The following is a 19489-nucleotide window of genomic DNA, read 5'->3' as shown; positions in this document are numbered from 1 at the left end:
CATGCCCCTGAGGCTCTGGGGCATGGCAACACCCCTTCTAGTCTTACTCCTCATTCTCTGCTAGTTTGGAGCAGGAGTGAGCAAGATCTTTCTTCCCACTCACTCTTCTCCTTTCAGAGACTATAAAACATAAAGGGTGCACTTCTGAACAGACCAACCCACTGGTCTTCTATCTGCATGTTCCTCTTTCCCCAACCATGGCAGAGCAGACTGAATGGAGCAAGCTTAAGGACACGAGATGCTCCATCTATGACTAGACCTCAGAAAGGACAGGGAGTTCAGCTATCTCTGCTCCCAGCCAGTGTGCCTTCCCTCTGCCTGGAGAGAGGGACTCAGAGGCTGGAAGGGTTATTGTTGCATTACTGCATTACTCCATGTCAGTCAAGACTTCTCTGAGACGCCTCCTTGAAGGGTAAGTGTTCTCTACTCTTGGTACTCAGCAAATTGGGCTGTCCTCATTGATCAAGAGCTCTTCAGGGTTAAGTCCAAGACCTCCTATGAATCCCCCAGCCTACCTCTAAAGAGAAATGCTCCATGATCCCACACCAGTTCCTTATGTGGATAATTAGAAATCTTGCCAGTGACTCAGAAGCTTTTATGACTACTTTATTTCCAAAGAAGATGAGCTGTTTTCCGGGATGTACTCTTGAATGTCAGTTATATATGGGATGATGAGCATGAGGGGTTAGGGACTTCAGCAGTAGGCTGAGACACAAAAGGGCATATTAGATTCGATTTATTTAAAAAAAAAAAAAAAAAAAAAAAGCCAGAAGGTACGTTTCCTAGCCCCAGAGCCTCCGGGAATAGCCTGAATTGCATCTGGTATGTGCAGAAAGAGGTGCAGATGAAATGTCTTGGATTGGAAGACAGAGGAAGTGGGAAACAAATTTTCCGTTATGACATATAAAAGAATTTTATTGTTTGTGGAACCGGATTTTTCCGAGGTGCTGTGCACCTGCAACTTCTATTAACTTCCTGTTGGAGTTGTGGGTGCTCAGCACTTCTTAAAATCAGGGCTGTAACATCAATTTCTATGAAATTGGCAGGTGGTTGCCAGCAATATTTATGAAAAGACCTTTAGGCCTAGACTGTCAGACCGCAGAAGGAATAGTGTTAAATTCTAATCTCTGATTTACAAGTCTGGCAGCACACCCTGCTCACATGGAGTGTGATTTGAATAATGATGTGTCTACTCCTAATCTCATTAACCCTGATTTAATCCAGGATTTTATTGCATTAATGCTTGCTAACTTTAATAGGGCTGGTGATGCAAACAAACATTCCTGTAATTATCTATCTTTCTAGGAAGATATTTTCATGACACTTTTTTTTTTTTTAAGAGGGTAAAAACGCAACATGTCTGAGAAGACTCCTTAAAACACAGGGAACTGGATTTTGCCCTTGTCTGCATCTTGCAATCAATGGGTTTTCAGTTTGTTTTGTGTTTTGGTAGATACAGTGGACTTTACTTTGTTGTCTTCATAATCAGAGGCTGTAGAGGGTTGGATTATTGGGTTAATAGAATGACATACATGTGAAGGCAGCTCTGTCAAGGAACAGTAAGCTTTTACCAATATGTGTAATTTGTGGCATAAAAAGGCTTAGGCGAGGCTTTGTGCTCTGATATAAAAAAGAATCATGTGAGTAGAGACTGGGAATTTGTGTATATTTTTCTGGACTGGAGAGGGAAATGAATGTTTGGGCTGTCACTGGGGCATTTTTTAAAACAGTGGCTGAAATAAAAACTTCAGTATTTCAAAGTTGAAGTGTTTTTGTTTTGCACAGGGATTTTACCCCCCCCCCCCCCCTGAAGATCATTTGGAGAAGAAAAATCCTTTCACCAATAAATAAATACATTAAAAAATCTTTCCCATGATTCTAAACTGAGGACTCAAGGCACTGGATGACTCTGTTAATGCTCTCATTAGAAAATCCTGCTGTAAAATCCTGGTGTGTGAGAGGATTCTGCACAGAGAATTTGTGCTTCTTGTCGCTCACTGAATCTGCATGTGTCATAGGCAATGCTTTATGCTTTGTTTAATGCATTACACTTTACCATAATATCTGCAATTTCTTGTTTCTAAGAATGTTATTTTTCTAGATCAGTTTACCTACTTCAGATTGTGTGATTGTGAAAAGAGGGAGGAAGAACAAAGATGCAGCCTTTCAAATTAATGATTTCAAGAAGCATCTTGCATATCAGCAAGAGAGCCTTTGCTATGCTCTCAGCAGAAATATTTATACTAGACTAAATATAAGAACTGACTCTTTTGTGTGATCTTTTTATTCATGTCTCAAAAAAAGTATTATCTTGTGTGTGAAGGAAGCACAATTATATACACCTATTCTATTCTTATAAACTCATAATTCAGTTTTTCTCTGTATAAAGAACAATCTTGTACTTTCTAAGCAGGTACTGGTGGTTTAACTCTTTTGGAGGATTAATGTGGCCTCCACTGCACAATTGTTTCTATGCAGGAGCTTGAATAGAGATGCAGAAATAGCACAATAGTGTCTGTTTCCTTTCTTTCTGCTATGATAGGGCAGAGAGCTGGCTGGTGGATGGAACTTTCAGTGCCCCTCCACAGCTGTCACAATCAGGGCAGGGTGTATGTGGGGGTGTGGTTGTTGTCAGACCCAATGGGTCACTGAAACTGTATAGAGCCTTCTCTGTGTTCGGGGCGGCTCTATGTATTTTGACGCCCCAAGAACGGCAGTCAGGTGGCTTTCGGCGGCGCGCCTGCAGGCGGTCCGCTGGTAATGTGGATTCGGCAGCATGCCTGCGGGAGGTCTGCCGGTCCCGCGGCTTCGGCGTACCCGCCGCTGAATCCGCGGGAACGGCGGACCTCCCGCAGGCATGCTGCCGAAGGCTCCCTGACTGCCGCCCCCTCAGCGACCGGCAGGCCACCCCCCACGGTTTGCCGCCCCAGGCACGTGCTTGGTGTGCTGGTGTCTGGAGCCGCCCCTGTCTGTGTTGCTGTGATCATGATGAAAGAGTGAGTGCTTTGACTCAGTGGCTGTTGAAAGCCTCGCAATCTCTCCAGTGCCATGAAGGTTATGGGAGGGGGAGAGGCAGGGGCTTCTCTACTGCTGTTCAGCTATTTGGTGACAGGAGAGCTGGTTGCAATCAGCCTCCCCAAGATAATACTTGCTGCAGCAAAGCTTGGTGCCACTCCACTGTCTGTGTGTTAAATGGAACAAATCCTTGGCTGAGGATTAAAAACTAGGAATGAGTACTGGAGGGAATATTGCTGGGCACTAGCAGGCGACTCTGCTGTAGTGCAAAGTACATCACTCATTTTAGTTTCTACTTAATCTCCAGCCTACCCAAACCCTTTGCAATCTCACTGTTTGTGCCTTTGTAAGATATTATTTTCAGTCTCATGATTTTGCATTTCTGAAATTTTTCTATAAATCTACATCAAGACCAAACTTGTCTTCATTTTTAGTGCCTTCATGGTCTGTCCTTTTGCTACCGATCATCTGTAATGCACTATGAGAAGTTGACTCCCACCACTACTCTGCCAACAATGTCCACCTTCATCGCCTATTTGTTAAATTGACAAGAAGCATCTTTCTGCTTTTTCCCATGTTGCCTCTTACACAAGGGAGGCTTTTCCGGTAAACATCCACAAACATGGGTGGCGGGTATAATAGGCCGGGGGATGCTGTGCCTCCCCAAACAGCCTGGTGTGGCCCCGCACATGCTATTCCCCCAGCCACCCTCCTGCGATTCCCGGCGCTCTTCCGTGGCCCAGACTGGCTGGGATTGGGGCAGGCCAGCCTGCTACCAGGACTTGAGGTGGCTGGTGCCAGGGCCCCATTGCCCACCCAGCGCTCAGGGGCTGGGGGCGCTACTGCCATGCCACCCGGTGCTCCAGGTCTGGGGGTTGTCCAGGCAGCCCGGGGCTATGGCCTGGGGCTGCGGTGGGGGTGCTTTGAGCTCCTGAGGGGGAGGAGAGCAGAAGGGAAGGGGAGGGGCTGGGGGCTAGCCTCCCCCAAAGGCCGGTTCACCGGCCACCCATGTCCACAGTATCCTCTGTATCCTCTGTCACATCCCTCCTTAAAACTTGCCTTTTCCATGATGCCTAGAAAAACTTGACAAGGGTTAGGCAGCTGGTATTTTGTGATCACTGCTTTCATCCTGACCAGTTTTGTGTCATTGTTTTGCTGTGTTTCCCCTGTTTATCTGTATTCATCTGTTGTGATTTTTTTCTTACATATAGATTGTAAGGTCCTCAGGGCAGGGCCTGCCATTTTATGTGTTTTACAGTGCCTAGCACTGTGGGACCCTGCTGTATGACTGGGACCCCTAGGCAATATCATAATAGAAATTAAGAATAATAATAAATAGAGAAAGGGACCTGAAACAGAATAGCAGAGCTGAACTTCCCCACTCCTTTGAAATGGGTGAAGATTGGCTCCAGAACTGCACCTTGTGACTTGGACTCATCTCTTTAGTTAAATACATACATTACACATTGTTTCTGTTTTTTTTCCCCCATTTGTTGTTGTACTTCTCATTTTGAGTCTTGACAGGGCACACATTTTAAAGACCTTTAGCATGTATTTGAATGTCGTAATCTATCTGTCTTGTAAAGTGGCTCATCAACATCATATCCAAGCTCCCTCCAGAGAACCTAAATTTCAACAGGTAAATGGTCTGGTTTTTTTTCACCCTACTTCCTCTAAGGCAGTTGGAGCTGTTTGTTTATTTCCTTCCTCTCTCTCTCTGCTGTTCGCCTCTTCCCCCTTCTCTCTCTCTCTCCCCCTCCCTCCCTTCACCTTTCTTCTCTTCTTGGCTGTTTTTAGTTGCAGCTAATGATCTAAATTGAAGAAGTGCATTGAATAGTTTTCTCTGAACTGAAAGGTTGAGAGCTATGTTTATTGCCTGGAGCAGGAACCACTACTGAAAAGCAACACGCGGGTGGGGGGAGTCTATCGTGCTTCTATAAAATAGAGTTGAGGGATTACTTAGGATCTATGGAGTTTATTATTATATCTATGAAGTTGATTATTATATTGTAAATATCTACAGTAATTTAGCTTTCTAAATGTACAAGGCACTTTACGTACATAGAAACAAAGTTCCTGTTCTGAAGATCTGTATGATGAGACCAACGTATACAAGATGCAACGCAACACAGCTGTTTCAGAAAAGGGAAAATGTGGGGCTTATTGATTAGGAGGGATTGCTTGACGATGTGAGATTTAAGGAGACGTAAAGCGTCCGATAGGTGCAAAGCCGAGATTGGGAAAAGCAAGAGAGCAAGAAGAAGAAATTGAGAGGTAGGCAGAGTAAGATTTATGTAGGGCCTTGGAGAGGAAGGTGAGGTGCTTGAATTTGATGTAGAAACCGCCATTGGGGTTCAAACCTCGGCAGGATGTGACGTAGTCAGAGTGCTTCAGCACCTGGGTCCATGGGAAGGTTTGAGTAGGGAATGTTTAATACATGCAGGAGTCTACAGCAATGGTTCAGCAACCTTTATTCACTGTAAAATATGCCAGCTATTGGAGTTTATTTCCTCTTATTCTTTCATGCCAGCTGCCATTTTATTCAATATGTAATCACTTTGACAGGAAAATACAGTACAGAAACATCCTATACTTGCACTAAATCTAAATAGGTTATATTAATGTCTGACATGCATAGGCCTCTGGAACAAATCCATTTCCACACAACTCATTACTGCTTCTCAAGTACTTAAGAAGTATGTACCTGTTTATTAAATAAAGAACTACAGTAAAATAACATTAAATAAGAATTTTAATTTGACAAAAACAAGGTAGCTCAGAGTTAATCAGTCGTTTTACCCTTTACATAAGCAAGCTCATTTATGCCAAGATATTGCAGTGATTGTAGGTCAACGCATGATAGGTTATAAAATATCTATTAGGAGTAATGGAGTAAGTTATAGATGACAAACCTTCAAACTTTACCAAGGACATCAGTCGAACAACAGTTGTAGGGCTTCACACACATCTGTGCAACCAAGCAGACAGCACTGTCAACAAATGATGGATGGGGTCCAGTAATTTCTTGAGTTCAAGCAGAAAGGGAGTTCCCTGTAAAAAGAAGCATTCTAGGGTCCTGATCTTGCGCATGCTTAACTTTAAATGTTGTGAGCGTTCCCATTGAAAACAATGGAGCTACTCTCAGAAGGGAAGGTTCAGCATGTGCATAATTCTTTGCAGGATTAGGGCCTCCATTAGATGGAGATCATGTGAGCCACTGAAATAGTCTATGTGCTGGACTCTGAAAGCAACATGCACAAATCAAAGAGCTCAGTGAGATGTTTAGAAGGTTGTGGTTTAGAAATAAGTCAATCGCCAAAAAGGACTGCTGGAGTCTGGAGTTACCTGCTGAAGTTTTGACCAGTAGAAGTCCTAGCCTAGAGGAAACCAGGAGACTGATAAGTTGTTGTATTCCCCTCTAGTGGCTGGTGTACGTAAGAGCCTACTGCTATTAGGACTAGCTAATGGAGTTCCTCCTTTATCTCGCACTCAATCTGTGCTTTTGGTGCCTGGTCCCTAGTTCTGTCCCTTCTGACAATGCCTTGTGATTGGTTGTTATATGTATGTTTAATAATGTAGAATAAATATAAAATAAGCTAATTAAAGTTAGCTTAAGTTTGGTTGAAGAAATGTGTTGTAAAAGAAAGGCCCTAACTGGAAAATAAAAGATAGGACTTGAGAATAATGAGTTATAAGGCCAGAAGGAATGGAGTAGGGAGGATGTCTGGTTCAAGGAATAACTAATGAAATAAGGCAGAGTTTCAAAAAAGAAGGCTTCTGACCGATAGGGGTGATTGCAGATGGTTTTAAATAAGGCAAAATGAATCTGAATTAGAAGGCGCCACCCCACATACCAGTACTATATTAAAAATTAGGGCCCATGTGAAGCCCAGTGCAGTGGAAAAACTGTTTGCTCAGCAAGAAGGAGGGGAGAAGATAGGGTTTATTGCTAAGGCTGCGAGTTTGTCATGAAAGTCACGGATTCCGTGACTTTCCGTGACTTCTGCAGCGGCCAGTGTGCCTGGCTCAGGGGCAGCTCAGGCAGCCCCTGTGCCAGTTGCACTGGCCGTTGCCCGCTGCGGGGCAGTCTCAGGCCATCGCCCCCCAACCCCGCCAGCAGCAGAGTTTGGATATGGGAGGGGACAGGGGTTGGGACATGGGACGGGGTGAGGCAATCTGGGGGGCTCCCCGGAAGCGGCGACATCCCCCTCACTTAGCTCCTAGGCAGAGGCATAGCCAGGCAGTTCTGCGCGCTGCCTCCACTTGCAGGCACCGCCCCCGCAGCTCCCATTTGTCATGGTTCCCAGCCAATGGGAGCTGCGAAGCCAGCGCTCTGGGCGGAGGCAGCCCGCAGAGCTGTCTGGCCACACCTCCCCCTAGGAGCTGAGCGAGGGGGATGTCGCGACTTCTGGGGAATCCCCCAGGTAAGCGCCGCCCAGCGCCCACCTCACCCTGTCCCATGCCCCAACCCCTGCCCCCTCCCACACCCAAACTCTGCTGCTGCTGTGGGGGGAAGGGGAGGTGTGGAGCCAGGTAGGGAGCCTGCCGGCCCTGCCCACGCCCCTCCAGCAGCAGCAGGGGTCCCGGGCCACACACCGCCCGCCCCCTCCCCAAGCACCTGTGGCATCCCCGGGCAATCACCCCCGAGTTTTAGTCAGGGGTATACAGTACAAGTTGTGGACAGGTCACGGGCCATGAATTTTTGTTTACTGCCTGTGACTTTTACTAAAAATACCCGTGACTAAAACGTAGCCTTATTTATTGCTAATACCTGCCTGACCGAGTTGGAGCTGACCAATATTGTTCTAAGCACCCATGGGTTTGACCCATTTGTAAGTATCTTGATGAAATGCTGATAAATGTTTTGTTACTGTTTGTATGTAGTAAATTGCATATTATTTAGGCTTTTTAGGGGTGTTTAGAGCAATTGTATAAATACCAGTCGGCCTTTGGATTTAATAAAGGAATTTATGGTGAAATTAGTGTTGTGATAATACCATACATAATAATAATCCCAACACATAATAAAGGAGAAACAAAGTCCAGTTAATCTTGAATGATTTTGTGGAGAGTGGACAGCAGAGGCCAATGGGTTTCTGTATACCCCTGCTTTACTTCACCTTTATATCCTTGCCCTTGAGCCTTTCATGTCCCTTTTAAATGCAGCCAACATCTTTCTAACTGGTTAACGTTCTCATTGGTGCCAAAGCTGGTCTTCAGTTGACAGGGGTGTTGATGTTGACTAGTACAAGAGACTTGCAGCAGAAATACTGCGAGGCTTGATATAAAAAGATGTTTTAAATCATGCTTTGTTTTAAATTGTAGACAACAGTTGGAGGAAATAACGATAAAAGTTATCTCTCTTAAAATATACACTATAGGTTTAGGAGTATGAGAGACAGTAGAAGCGTTGTAGAAGCCTCGTAGTTACATTCTTCATATCAGAGGGGTTAAGATGTTTCCATTATCCTATTCTGATAATTAGAATGTGTTGCATGCCATCCCTCTAGGCTTCTGATTCTGTATTCTTATTACTATTACCATATTTGGCTTCAAGCAATGTACAGGCAGGCAGTAGGTTTTTGAGTTGTAAAATGTCTCATTACTTCTTAAGTTGCCTCTGTTTTTTACTGTTTGGTGTTTTTTGTTTGTTTGTTTTCAAAAGCTTTGTGACTACATATAGACTAATTTGATTAACTCCCTTCCTCACAGAATATAAAGCATCAGTTTTCCTTTTTCAAGCCTTGGATAAATTATCTTGGTCTGTGACAATAATTTGCACATACATTTGCATAGCTTCCTACAGCTTTGAGAAATGAAAATGACCTACTGTCTGGAACCTTTCATCTTCAAATTAGCACAGAACAGCTTTTTGTGTTGCAATGGTTGCTGTGGAAACCTTGCAGCAATTTACTCAATTGTTTTTAGTCCATTTACACAGTGAGGTTTGTAAATGCATTGTTGGAAGAATCAGTTGAGTAAATTCTTGAAATGTTCATTTAATAAAAATGGCAGAAGTTCCCTCTAGTGAGGGTAGAATGGTAAACTAATAAAGTGAAGTAGTATTATGAGTAATTACAAAAATAGTACTGAGCCCCCCTCGCCCATTAGTGCTAGACTTTTTAAACATGAATTTAAAAAAAAATAATACTGCTGGGGTGACTTTCGGATTTTGTTTCTAATACCTCTGAGCAGATTTTCTCAAGGTCTTGGTGGTGATGTACTTCTTTCCCCTCGACTAGTATTAGCTGTAACTATGGTGACAGAACTGATTTGAGCACTTCCTCTGCATTAGAGGAAATATTTTGATAGAGGGGACTATATGCAGACACAGTAGTTAGACTGTTGCCTTCAAGGACAGTGAATGAGCAGATTCTGAAAGCAAAGCCATGTATATAAATACAAATAGAAAAAAAATTAGGTTTGCCAAAGGCTTTTTTTTTCTTTGCAAATTAGCAACCCCACTATTTAATACCACTTGCAGAATTTGCTAATTATGTGCAGACTGGATAAATGTTATCAGTATACAGTAGAACCTCAGAGTTAGGAACACCAGAGTTACGAACTGACGAGTCAACCACATACCTCATTTGGAACCGGAAGTATGAAATCGGAAAAAAAAAAAAAAAAAAAAAAAAAAAAGCAAATACAGTACCGTGTTAAACATAAACTACTAAGAAAAGGGAAAGTCTGGGGGGGAAAAAAAAGATTTGATGAGGTAAGAAAACTGTTTCTGTGTTTGTTTTATTTAAATTAAGATGATTAAAAGCAGCATTTTTCTTTTGCATAGTAAAGTTTCAAAGCTGTATTAATTCAGTGTTCAGCTGTAAACTTTTGAAAGAACAACCATAACGTTTTGTTCAGAGTTACAAACATTTCAGGGTTACGAACAACCTCCATTCCCCAGGTGTTTGTAACTCTGAGGTTCTACTGTAATTAATAATTCTTGAAAGATTAAGAAAAGATGAAAGATTGCATTCAAGAAGGGGTTTGTTTTTTGCTTAAATCCTCTTACATGTTGACACACCTGTCAAATAGGATAGTCTTGAAGCTTTATATACTAACTTTTGATTTATTATATGGGTAGAGTGACCATACAGCCCGTTTTGGCCAGGACAGTCCCTTTTTTAAGCTCTGTCCCAGCTGTCCTGACTTTTTTGGAAAAAGAAGGCATTTGTCGCATTTGCTCTTGCCAACTCATCAACTGGTTTGAGTGACCAGTGACAGTCGGGGGGGGCGGGGTGGAGGGACGCTCAGGCGAGCAGCTGGGGCCAGCCCCGCATAGAGGGGGCCTCGGGCCAGCCCTGCGTGGTGTCCCGTTTTCCCTTTGAGAAATATAGTCACCCTATGGGAGTGGTTGGTAGCCCACTATAACGAAGGTGGAGATTAACTTGCTGTTTAACAGCCAATTTCTCAGTATTCTAAAATCCACAGGCTTACTGGTGGTGTCTTGAAAATTGCTTTGACTCATGGAGGTCTGGGATAGGATTAAGGATTCAAATTTAGGAGTCATTCAGGCAAGGGATTTCTTAGCTACAGACCCCTTAAAATTGTCATCAAAACGTTATCATTCGTGTAATTATTTTAGCACACACCTGCAGTTCAGACTATGGCTCTGATTTGCCCCATACCAATATCACCCTCTAAGTTTTTATCCTGAATCCACTGCCTCTTTGGGGAAGCAATATTTTAAAAGTTATTTAGGATAAAAATGAATCTCCGGTGTGACTTGAGCCAAACTGATGCGCCAGAGAAAGTCATTTGTACATGCTCAGTTTGACTGGAACTTTGTTGTAAGCCAGGGTGTATGCAGGCAGCCTGACATCAGAGTAACTGGGTGACTCGAGGTAATATGGTGAGGTCATTGAACTCAAGCAGTGCCCAGGTACTGTGAGTATGAGTCCTGCTCTCCACAGCTTGCTGAGAATGTGTGTTGTGGACATTATTCCCTGCTGACATTCTAAAGGGGCTTCTTTTGGAAGTTTTGCCCTGAGATTAAGCTACTGATTTAAGAGCTGATAGTTCAAGTGCTCTAAACCCCACATGCATACGCCAGATTGTTTTGAAAAGTGCTGTGCCTCATTGGTGCCTCGGGCAGAGTTTTGTGATGCTAATTTGGGGTCATTTGGTTCACGTGTTCCTTAGATCAGAGGTTCTCAAACTGTGGGTTGGGACCCCAAAGTGGGTCGTGACCCTTTTCTAATGGGGTCACCAGGGCTGAGCTTAGACTTGCTGAGGCCTGGGGCTGAAGCCTGAGCCCCACCATGCAGGGCCGATGGCTGAGGGCCCACTGCCTGGGGCTGAAGCCCTTGGGCTTTGTCCCCCATCCCCACCCAGGGTGATGGGGCTCGGGCGGGCTCAGGCTTCGGTCCCCCCTCCTGAGGTCATGTAGTAATTTTGCTGTCAAAAGAGGATTGTGGTGCAAGGAAGTTTGAGAACCACTGCCTTAGATAAAGCTGCCCACCAATATGGACTGTTTCTAATGTTCAAATTGCTCTAAATCCTACATGCATAGGGAGATTGTCTTGAAAATTATGTCCCAGTGGGACCAGATACTTTACTGAGTTAGAGTTTTTGGTGGAAATTTGGAGTCATTTGGTTAAAGGGATCCTAAGATACAGCCCCACTAAAATGAGCTGCTCATGACATTTTCAGATTTTAGATATTTTCCTAGCTCTGCCCCCAAAAATTTGTAACACTCTGACGCTTATGAAACGTATAGCATGGACTGCCCTTGTGATCAGCTATTGAGTGGTACCAACGACTGGTTTAGAAATATTACAAAAGCTATTGCACTCTGAAAGCTTTTGCACCTCTACTTACAGACAACTGACATCTGAGCTTTCATTTCTTCAGAAACTCCTTGGTGATGGACACTCATTGAGTAATGTACTTACATAATAGCTGAAAGGAACAAGTGCTGTCCTTTCTACACAAGGGCTATGAGTTTGAAGCCTCTCCTTTTGGAGTTTTACATTCTGTGCATATTAGTTCTCTCAGCATGGCTTTTCCTCATTATCTGGGGCCACAGTGGGGCTCCTTGCGAAAGTGTGAGTGGGGTGTGCACTTTTGAAAAAAGTTCAGGACTCCACAAATGCAGCTCAGTGGCATCTACTCATCTTCCCCAGTCCTGCCGACGGACAGTTTGATGGGCAGTACTGTGTCGGCCTGGATGCTGGTGTAGACCCGGGATAGTATGGAAAGGGCAAGTTGCCATGTTGAAAATGGTACTAGGGAGGCCAGTGCAAGAGACCCAGACAGGAGAAATTGGTTCTCTTGGAATAGGCTCGCTGAACTCCTTTGGGGTGTTACCACGCATGATGGACCAGGTCTGCATGCTAACATTTAATGTATGGTCCAGTATTTTGAAGTTATAATATGGTAAAGTATCTGGTCTTTTCCAGCTCTTCCACCTCCCACCAGAAAACCTCACTGTGAAGGGTCCTTCCTCAAGAAACCGTACTTTCCGGATTACAGTGGATTTCTTGGTTTCTTTGCCTCCCACATCTTAAACTCTTCCGTTCCTGAAGTTTACAAGGTTCACACAGGGAGCTCTTCAAAGACAGCAAGGGAATTAGGCACCTGGCTGCCACTGACTTTCATTGAGAGGTCGTGTCTAACTCTCCTTGCTGCCTTTGAAAACCTCTTCTCTAGACACAGTGGTGGGCACCAGTATAAATTTAAGATAGCTAGAATGCCAGAAATGTCCCCTTACATTCCACTAGGAAAGATATGTTAAAAGTGCGGTTTACTGTTTTAAAAACTGAAGATTGCTTCCCAGACCTGCCATTCCCTCTCATGCACAGGCTTGTGCTCCATGCCTATGCTGAAGAGTGATCTCTGGGATGAGCGTGTGGTGTACAGATATGATTCTAAATGTTATGGTTTGAGCAATGGTGTAGCTAGTTCCTGGCTTTTGGAACAGTTGCAGTTGTCTCATAGCTCAATGATCCAGGACAGCCATTTTCAATTCACTCTTCATTATGAGCCAGTGTAGACTATGATAACCATGCAAACTAGAACTTCTTGGCCAGAGTTTGATGCCTCTGTCTGCATTATTTTATCTCAAGCATCAATGCAATTATTTGAGACAGACTGCCAAGTCCTAGGGTAAGAGCCTCATCCCCACTCCAGCTCTCTTACACCAGGTAAAAGGGCTGGAGCGGCATACAGGCGGTCCTACAACCCTGGTTTCAGCAGGGGGAGAATTCCCTTAATGTTGACATTGTGGAGGACAGCTGTAAGGCTGCTCTCTGACGACTCCCATAAGCCCTAACGGAGGGGACAGGACTGAGGGAAGAACGAAGAAGCAGCATGTTAGGGGTGGAGCAGGAGTGCTGCATAGATTTCGGGAAGCAATGTAGCCCAGTAAGGCTGTCGTAATTTACAAAGGCCCTTAGGCCTGTCTGTTATGCCAAGAACTGATCCAACCCCTGGATGGAACAGCCCAGGATAAAGAGGGTGCATAGGTGGCTCAAAGTCACCATAGCCTCCCCTCCTCCTAGGCTGCATGTTCTGTGCTGAGTTTCTTAAATGTGCAGCAGAGAATCTCACCCCAGTGTATTTCTAAATTTTGGGTCTTACTTTTAAGGCCTTTTTGGTAAGTTTTTTTTAAAAGGAATTGGCTTGCACCTTCACTGTTTTCCAGTTCCATTTTAGAGATTTTCCTACATTTTCTACATTCAGTCTCTGGTTAATCTGCAACTCCATCCAAGCAGGATTGGGACTCTAATTTCATGTTATTGTTTGTATATAGTATGTAAAAAAGGCTCGAGGAGCAGAAGTAACATGGGATGCTGAACCAAGTCCAGTGAGGTGAGGAGGAGAGAAAGCAAACTAGAAAGCCAGTGTGGGTCTCTTGTGTAGGTTAATGAAAAAGAATAGAGTGAAAGAAAGAGTGGGCTGATACACTGTAGTTAGGGGAGGAATTAGGAAACATTTAATTACACCAAGGTCTGTAAGGTTAGATCTGGTATGGCCGGTGTTGACCATTCAAGATGGATTTGACAGAAATAGAGAGACTGGACAGTTAGCACAACTACCAGGAACCAGAGAGGTGAGGTTGCAAACTGTGGCCTCAATTCTGCAGATTTATGTGCATAACTTTGAGTTCAGTAGCATTGCTCATGTGCTTAAAGGTTAAGCATCTGCATCAGTTTCTCAAGATCAGGGTCTTAGGGGGGGAAATTCAAGGGTTATCTTAAGGCACTCAAGACCATAAAGCAGATAGCCAGACAGCAAGAAGGATCACTAGTCTGATGAAATTTGGAGTGCAAGCTGGCAGGTTGGTATGGTAGTTGATAAGGGAAAAGCCTCTTTGGAGGGTTAGTGAGAGATTTGCTCTAGGAAGCTGGAGAATGATTTTCTTCTGGAAAGTGTCTGAAATAGATGTAATCTGGAAGCATTCAACTTTCAGAATAAGAGACTTCTTTCTCTTATGTTCTGGACATCTTTGCTGGAGTCCTTAGAATCACAGACTCAAGAGGTAGTGAATATATTATTGGTATGAGACATGAAAATGCCATTTTTATTCATGTGATGCCAAGAAAACAGTTTTTAAAAAAAATATGTATAGTGTGTGGAAGAATGCCATTCATCTCTTCCATAGTCCCTTTTTCATTAGTTTGACTCAATAAAACTTTATGAAGACGCCCTATCAGCTATGATATCTGTTGTCTTCTGGAGAGCTTCACAAGCATTCAAGGATTCGGAGCCAGCTGTGGCTTGCCCTAACATGGTTAATCAAGACCAGCCTCTTGTGGTACAGGACCCTGCATAAGTCAGAATTTGGTGCCCCCTCACATCAGTAGGAGTTTGGGGGAGAGACAACCCCCCTCAATCTTAATTAGCTGTGGGGTGGTAGCTATTAAAATCTACAGATAGTGGAGTGGGATGGGGCGGAGTATTAGACAAAGGCTAATACACCTCTACCCCGCTATAACGTGACCCGATATAACATGGGTTTGCGTATAGCGCGGTAGCAGCGGGGCTCCGGCGGCACTTTAAAGGGTCTGGGGCTCCGGCTGCTGCGGGGAGCCCCAGGCCCTTTAAATCACCGCTGGAGCCCTGCTGCTGCTACCCCAGGGCTGTGGCAGCGGGGCTCGCCGGCGCTTTAAAGGGTCCGGGGCTCCGGCTGCTGCGGGGAACCCAGGGCCCTTTAAATAACCGCTGGAGCCCTGCCACCCCAACCCCGATATAACGGGGTTTCAGCTATAACGTGGTAGGGATTTTTGGCTCCACACGACTGCGTTATAGCGGGGTAGAGGTGTATGAATAATGAAGGGGAGAAGAGCCCTACCCATGAGGTCCAGGGGAGATGCTGGTGAGAGTTCCAGCCCCCACTCCAACCTACAGGTGATGGGCATGAGGATGCCGCCATCCTTGATCTCTGAAAGTGGGATGGGGCTGCATCTTTGTCAGCCCCTGGCTAGGAGACGTTTGATAAGTTTGTTGCCTCCCCAGCCTTTTATGGAAAGCTCCTAACGCCTTCCCACCTGGATCTGATAGTTGGCCCAGCCCATCAAGATCAATTGGGTATGCGTTTGAGGGGTAGGTAGCTAATCCCTCACTGGTGAGGTAGAGCCCAATTCCCTTCAAAAATCCAGCTTGTGGCACTCTCTTTTCTCCAGCTCCCTGTGTTTTGTAAATTGAACAGTGGTGCTTTTTGGGAAAGCTGTAAACTGGAGCAGAAGCACTAGAGTTGTCTCTACAGACTCTAGAAGGCTGCACTTCGCTCGTTCACATCAGAAGTCTTCCTTTTTTTGAGCTATGAATGTAATTTTTTGTATTGAAAATCATATTCTGTAGAAATTGCTGGCTTATTACTTCCCCATGCTCCGTATTCAACAAGGAAAAAGTGTTCTATTTGCCACTGGTAACTGTAGAAGTTAATTTTCTGATTCTTGTTAGCTGAACATTGAGTTTCATATTGACATGAGGTTTTGAAAAATCCACTTGGCAATGTGCATAGGAAACTACCTCTGGCAATAAGGCAGGACCTCTGAGGTCATGCTTGAAGAAGACTAATGTTTTGACATGCTAGCTCCTTCCACTTAAATTGTCAGTATCCATTTGATATTCTGGCAAACAGTCTGTCACTTAGAGTTGCAAACTGAGCTTGGGAACTCCAGACTTAGAATGAACAAGTTCATTCTTGCCTTCCATTTTCAGATTTTAAAAATATACTCTTGTAACAATCCATGTACTGGACTAGTCTATTTTTAAAAAGTATTGTTACCTTTTTAAATGCATGCATCATTTTTAGAGTATACTTTCTGGATCATGCATACTAAGCATAGGGATATGATGCTATGCACTGCTTGGGAAGCTCATGCACAATCGCAGACATGTTCAGTCCTTAAAGGTGCAGCATTATACAACTTCCACTTTCTGACATCTGTGCATTAATTGCATCCTACGTGCATGCATTTTGGAGAAGTGGCAGACAGCTCAGGTTCATACAAATAATGATAATACAATGCCTGGTTAAGTAGTACTGTTTGGGTGGCTACATTTAATAAAAACCTTTAGAAAAATATCAAGAGGATTCACAATATTACTGCTGAGACATTTCGGGGTCTGAAATTGTAGAAATAAAATGTAAGTTTAGATGTTTGTTAGAATTTAGAACAAAAAAGTTAAAGATAAGTGAGTCAGAGCGGGGGGCTCTAGCCTGGAACTTAGGAGACCCAGGTTCAATTTTCTACTCCATTACAGACTTCCTGTGTGACTTCAGAGGGATGTTGTGAAGATTGTTAAAGATTATGTGGTGTTCAGATATTACAGTGATGAGGCCAAATAAGAACTGAGAGTAGGTTGTATTTTAAGGTCTGCATGAAAGGTTTGTGGAATGGTGCTCCTGCATATGTTCTGTAAATATTTGTTTAATGAGAATTAACTGTGAACTATTGGGAAACCCTTTCCCTTTGGCTCAGTGATGAGGGAGGGAGAAGTATTTCTATGATGAAAGTTCACTCCACTGGTTTTCCCCCTGTCCACTGCTAAAGAGACAGTCTCTTTAAAAGGTAGTCAGTTGCAAAATATGTTATCTGTAGTAGCTGCCCTGGGTGCCCCTTACAATATTTATAGTGCTAGTCAGATTTTCCTATTTAAAAAAAAAATGTTTTCATATCCCCCTGTTGCTTTGTTGAAATGCCTACAGAAACAACACGACAAACTGACTTAACTGCCTTTACAAGGGTAACCATGTAGCTGACTCTGTGCTACGTTGTCAAATGCACAAGTATTCATGTTAGAACAATGGTGAAAAATATTTTTCTGTAATCGTTCAGCTATAGTAATTTTAGGTGTTGCTGGTAAAATAGAAGGCAGACATTTTACAGACAAAAATGTGATTAAATTGGTGAGATTGACCCTTTTAAAACACTGATTGGGGAAAATTTTGATAATCTATTAGCCCGAATATTGCTTGGTTTTCATTGTGGCATTTTCACTTATAAATATGTCTAGGAGTTGGGGAAGAAATATTATTTATTACGTTGTGGCTGTACACACACTGGGTATATACTACAGCAGTTTGAATTGAAATATTATTATTATTGTGAGAAGGGAGAGGCAGTTTAAAGATTTTATCTGACACAATCTTGAGTTGCCCACTGCGTGATTTTTTTAAAATTAACTTAATTTAAACAAAAGTGTTTGGAAGCCCTTAAATATGATAGATGCCAGTTCAAAAATTTGTCCAGTTGTTCCATGTACTGGAGTGGCAATAACCTGTAACTACCATAACTGTACAATGGTAAGAGTGTAACACTCTGCTTTCTGCAGAGAAGAGTAAGAATAACCCAAATTATTGTGAAATATAAATACACAAGGGTGAGTCTAGCTGTCAGACTTTGAGACTTTGGAACTTATCACAGTTCACATCTATGACTTTTTCCAGTACTGGACACTTGAGACTTAAGAGTATCCTGTGAGACATCTTGTAAGCTGTCTTTCCTTTTTCCTCCTATACAGGAAATAAAGAAGGACATGAAGAAAGAAAGTATTGCCAACAAACCACCAGAGAAGCCTATAGATGAAGTTTCCAATGGAAGCCCTTTACTGTTTTCTGAGACCATTAGAACCACCAGAAAAGGTACAGTATATCAAAGTATAGACTTTGGTTAAACTGATGTGCTTTGTTCACAAAAAATTAAAAGAATGGAATGTAAGCTTTCATTGTTTTTAGTGTTAAAGCACAGCACGTATACAGTTGTGAAAGGCTACCAATAATGTTGGGAAGATAACAAAAATCTTTCCTTGATTGGCATACAGATGAATTCAGTATGTCAATTTCCATTTTCATTTACATTTACAAAAGCACAGCTTCTTTCCTTCTAAAGAGATCTTGTCTAGATTTATTTTAATTAAGAAAAGCTACATGGGTGGATTACTGAAGCTTATCAAACTGACAGCTAGAAGCATATATAGTGCTCCTGTGCAATGCTGTTAGCAAACTTCAGTCCTGAATGTATCTTCTCCGGCCCCCCTTTCCCAAACAGAAGTTGCTTTGTGACAGTGTGATTTTTTTTTTTTTTTTTTTAAAGGATACTAAAAATGATGCTAGGAGATGGGTAGAGTAACAGAGATCTCTTTTTTCTCTCTCCCCCCACTCCAGCATCCCAGAAGCTTTGGTGGAAAGAGAAGAAATAGAAAGTTGGTTTCTCTCTTCCAGTAGCTAGAAGGATATAGCTTCAAATTAATGAAACACTGCCTAAACCAAATCTGATATGAAAGATGTAGCTTTCAAATGGCGTGAAGGATAGCATCCTCCTCCTCCTCCCAACATCTGGGGATGGCAGCAGGGCTTCTTAACAGGGTGGTGGTGTCCCACTTTTATATCCAACTCTGTATAGCAGAAGGCTATCCCCTCTGCTCCTGGACGGACAGGGTCCTTGTCGACTATGCAGCAGTTCTTTCTCTCAGCTCTTCTAACTCATGCTCTCACTCTGTTTCACTACAAAGTTGAGGGTGTAGAGGAGGAACTGGGTGGAGACAGCTCAGATGTAGCTAAGAGAATGTTGCTGCCACTGCCAATCTCCTCTTTCTCTGGGCAGCAGATTACCAAGAGAATCTTGTTAGAGGGAGGGAAGCTAAGCAGACAGTTGCTGCAACATGCAAATGTGAAGAAGAGCTCACTAAGAGATACACGGGGACGGATGTGGGAGGGTTAAATTGATTTGGGATGGGGGAAAGAACGGAAATATTTTATTAGAGAGAAAAGGTGGGTGAGGTAATATCTTATATTGGACCAACTTCTGTTGGTGAAAGGGACAAGCTTTTGAGCTTACACAGAGTTCTTCAGGTCTTGGCGGTATGGCACTAGATATATATATATAGATATAGATATAGATAGATATTACAGGCATTTTTTACTGGTTTAATTTATTTTGTCTTTGAGCAACTAGGTGCCAGGGATGTTTTTTAAGCCCTGCCCTATGCTGCCACAGGCCTGTAGCCCTTAAAAGGCAAG

General features: G+C 43.2%; 1 protein-coding gene across 4 annotated transcripts in view; it reads left to right on the top strand.

Moving 5' to 3' along the window:
• The window catches only part of LOC112108242 (SH3 domain-containing kinase-binding protein 1), a 379159-nt gene that overhangs the window by 135111 nt on the left and 224559 nt on the right, over positions 1–19489 (top strand). For all 4 annotated transcript variants that reach the window (XM_026648747.2, XM_026648750.1, XM_029910794.1 and 1 more), the window contains exon 3: positions 17992–18112. In XM_026648747.2, coding sequence (XP_026504532.1) covers positions 17992–18112 — 121 coding nt within the window. The remainder of the gene's footprint in view (positions 1–17991; positions 18113–19489) is intronic.

This window comes from Terrapene carolina, unplaced genomic scaffold (assembly GCF_002925995.2).
Source record: "Terrapene carolina triunguis isolate 2854851 unplaced genomic scaffold, T_m_triunguis-2.0 Scaffold22, whole genome shotgun sequence".
Taxonomy (NCBI): domain Eukaryota; kingdom Metazoa; phylum Chordata; order Testudines; family Emydidae; genus Terrapene; species Terrapene triunguis.
This window is presented reverse-complemented; position numbering and strand designations above follow the sequence as displayed.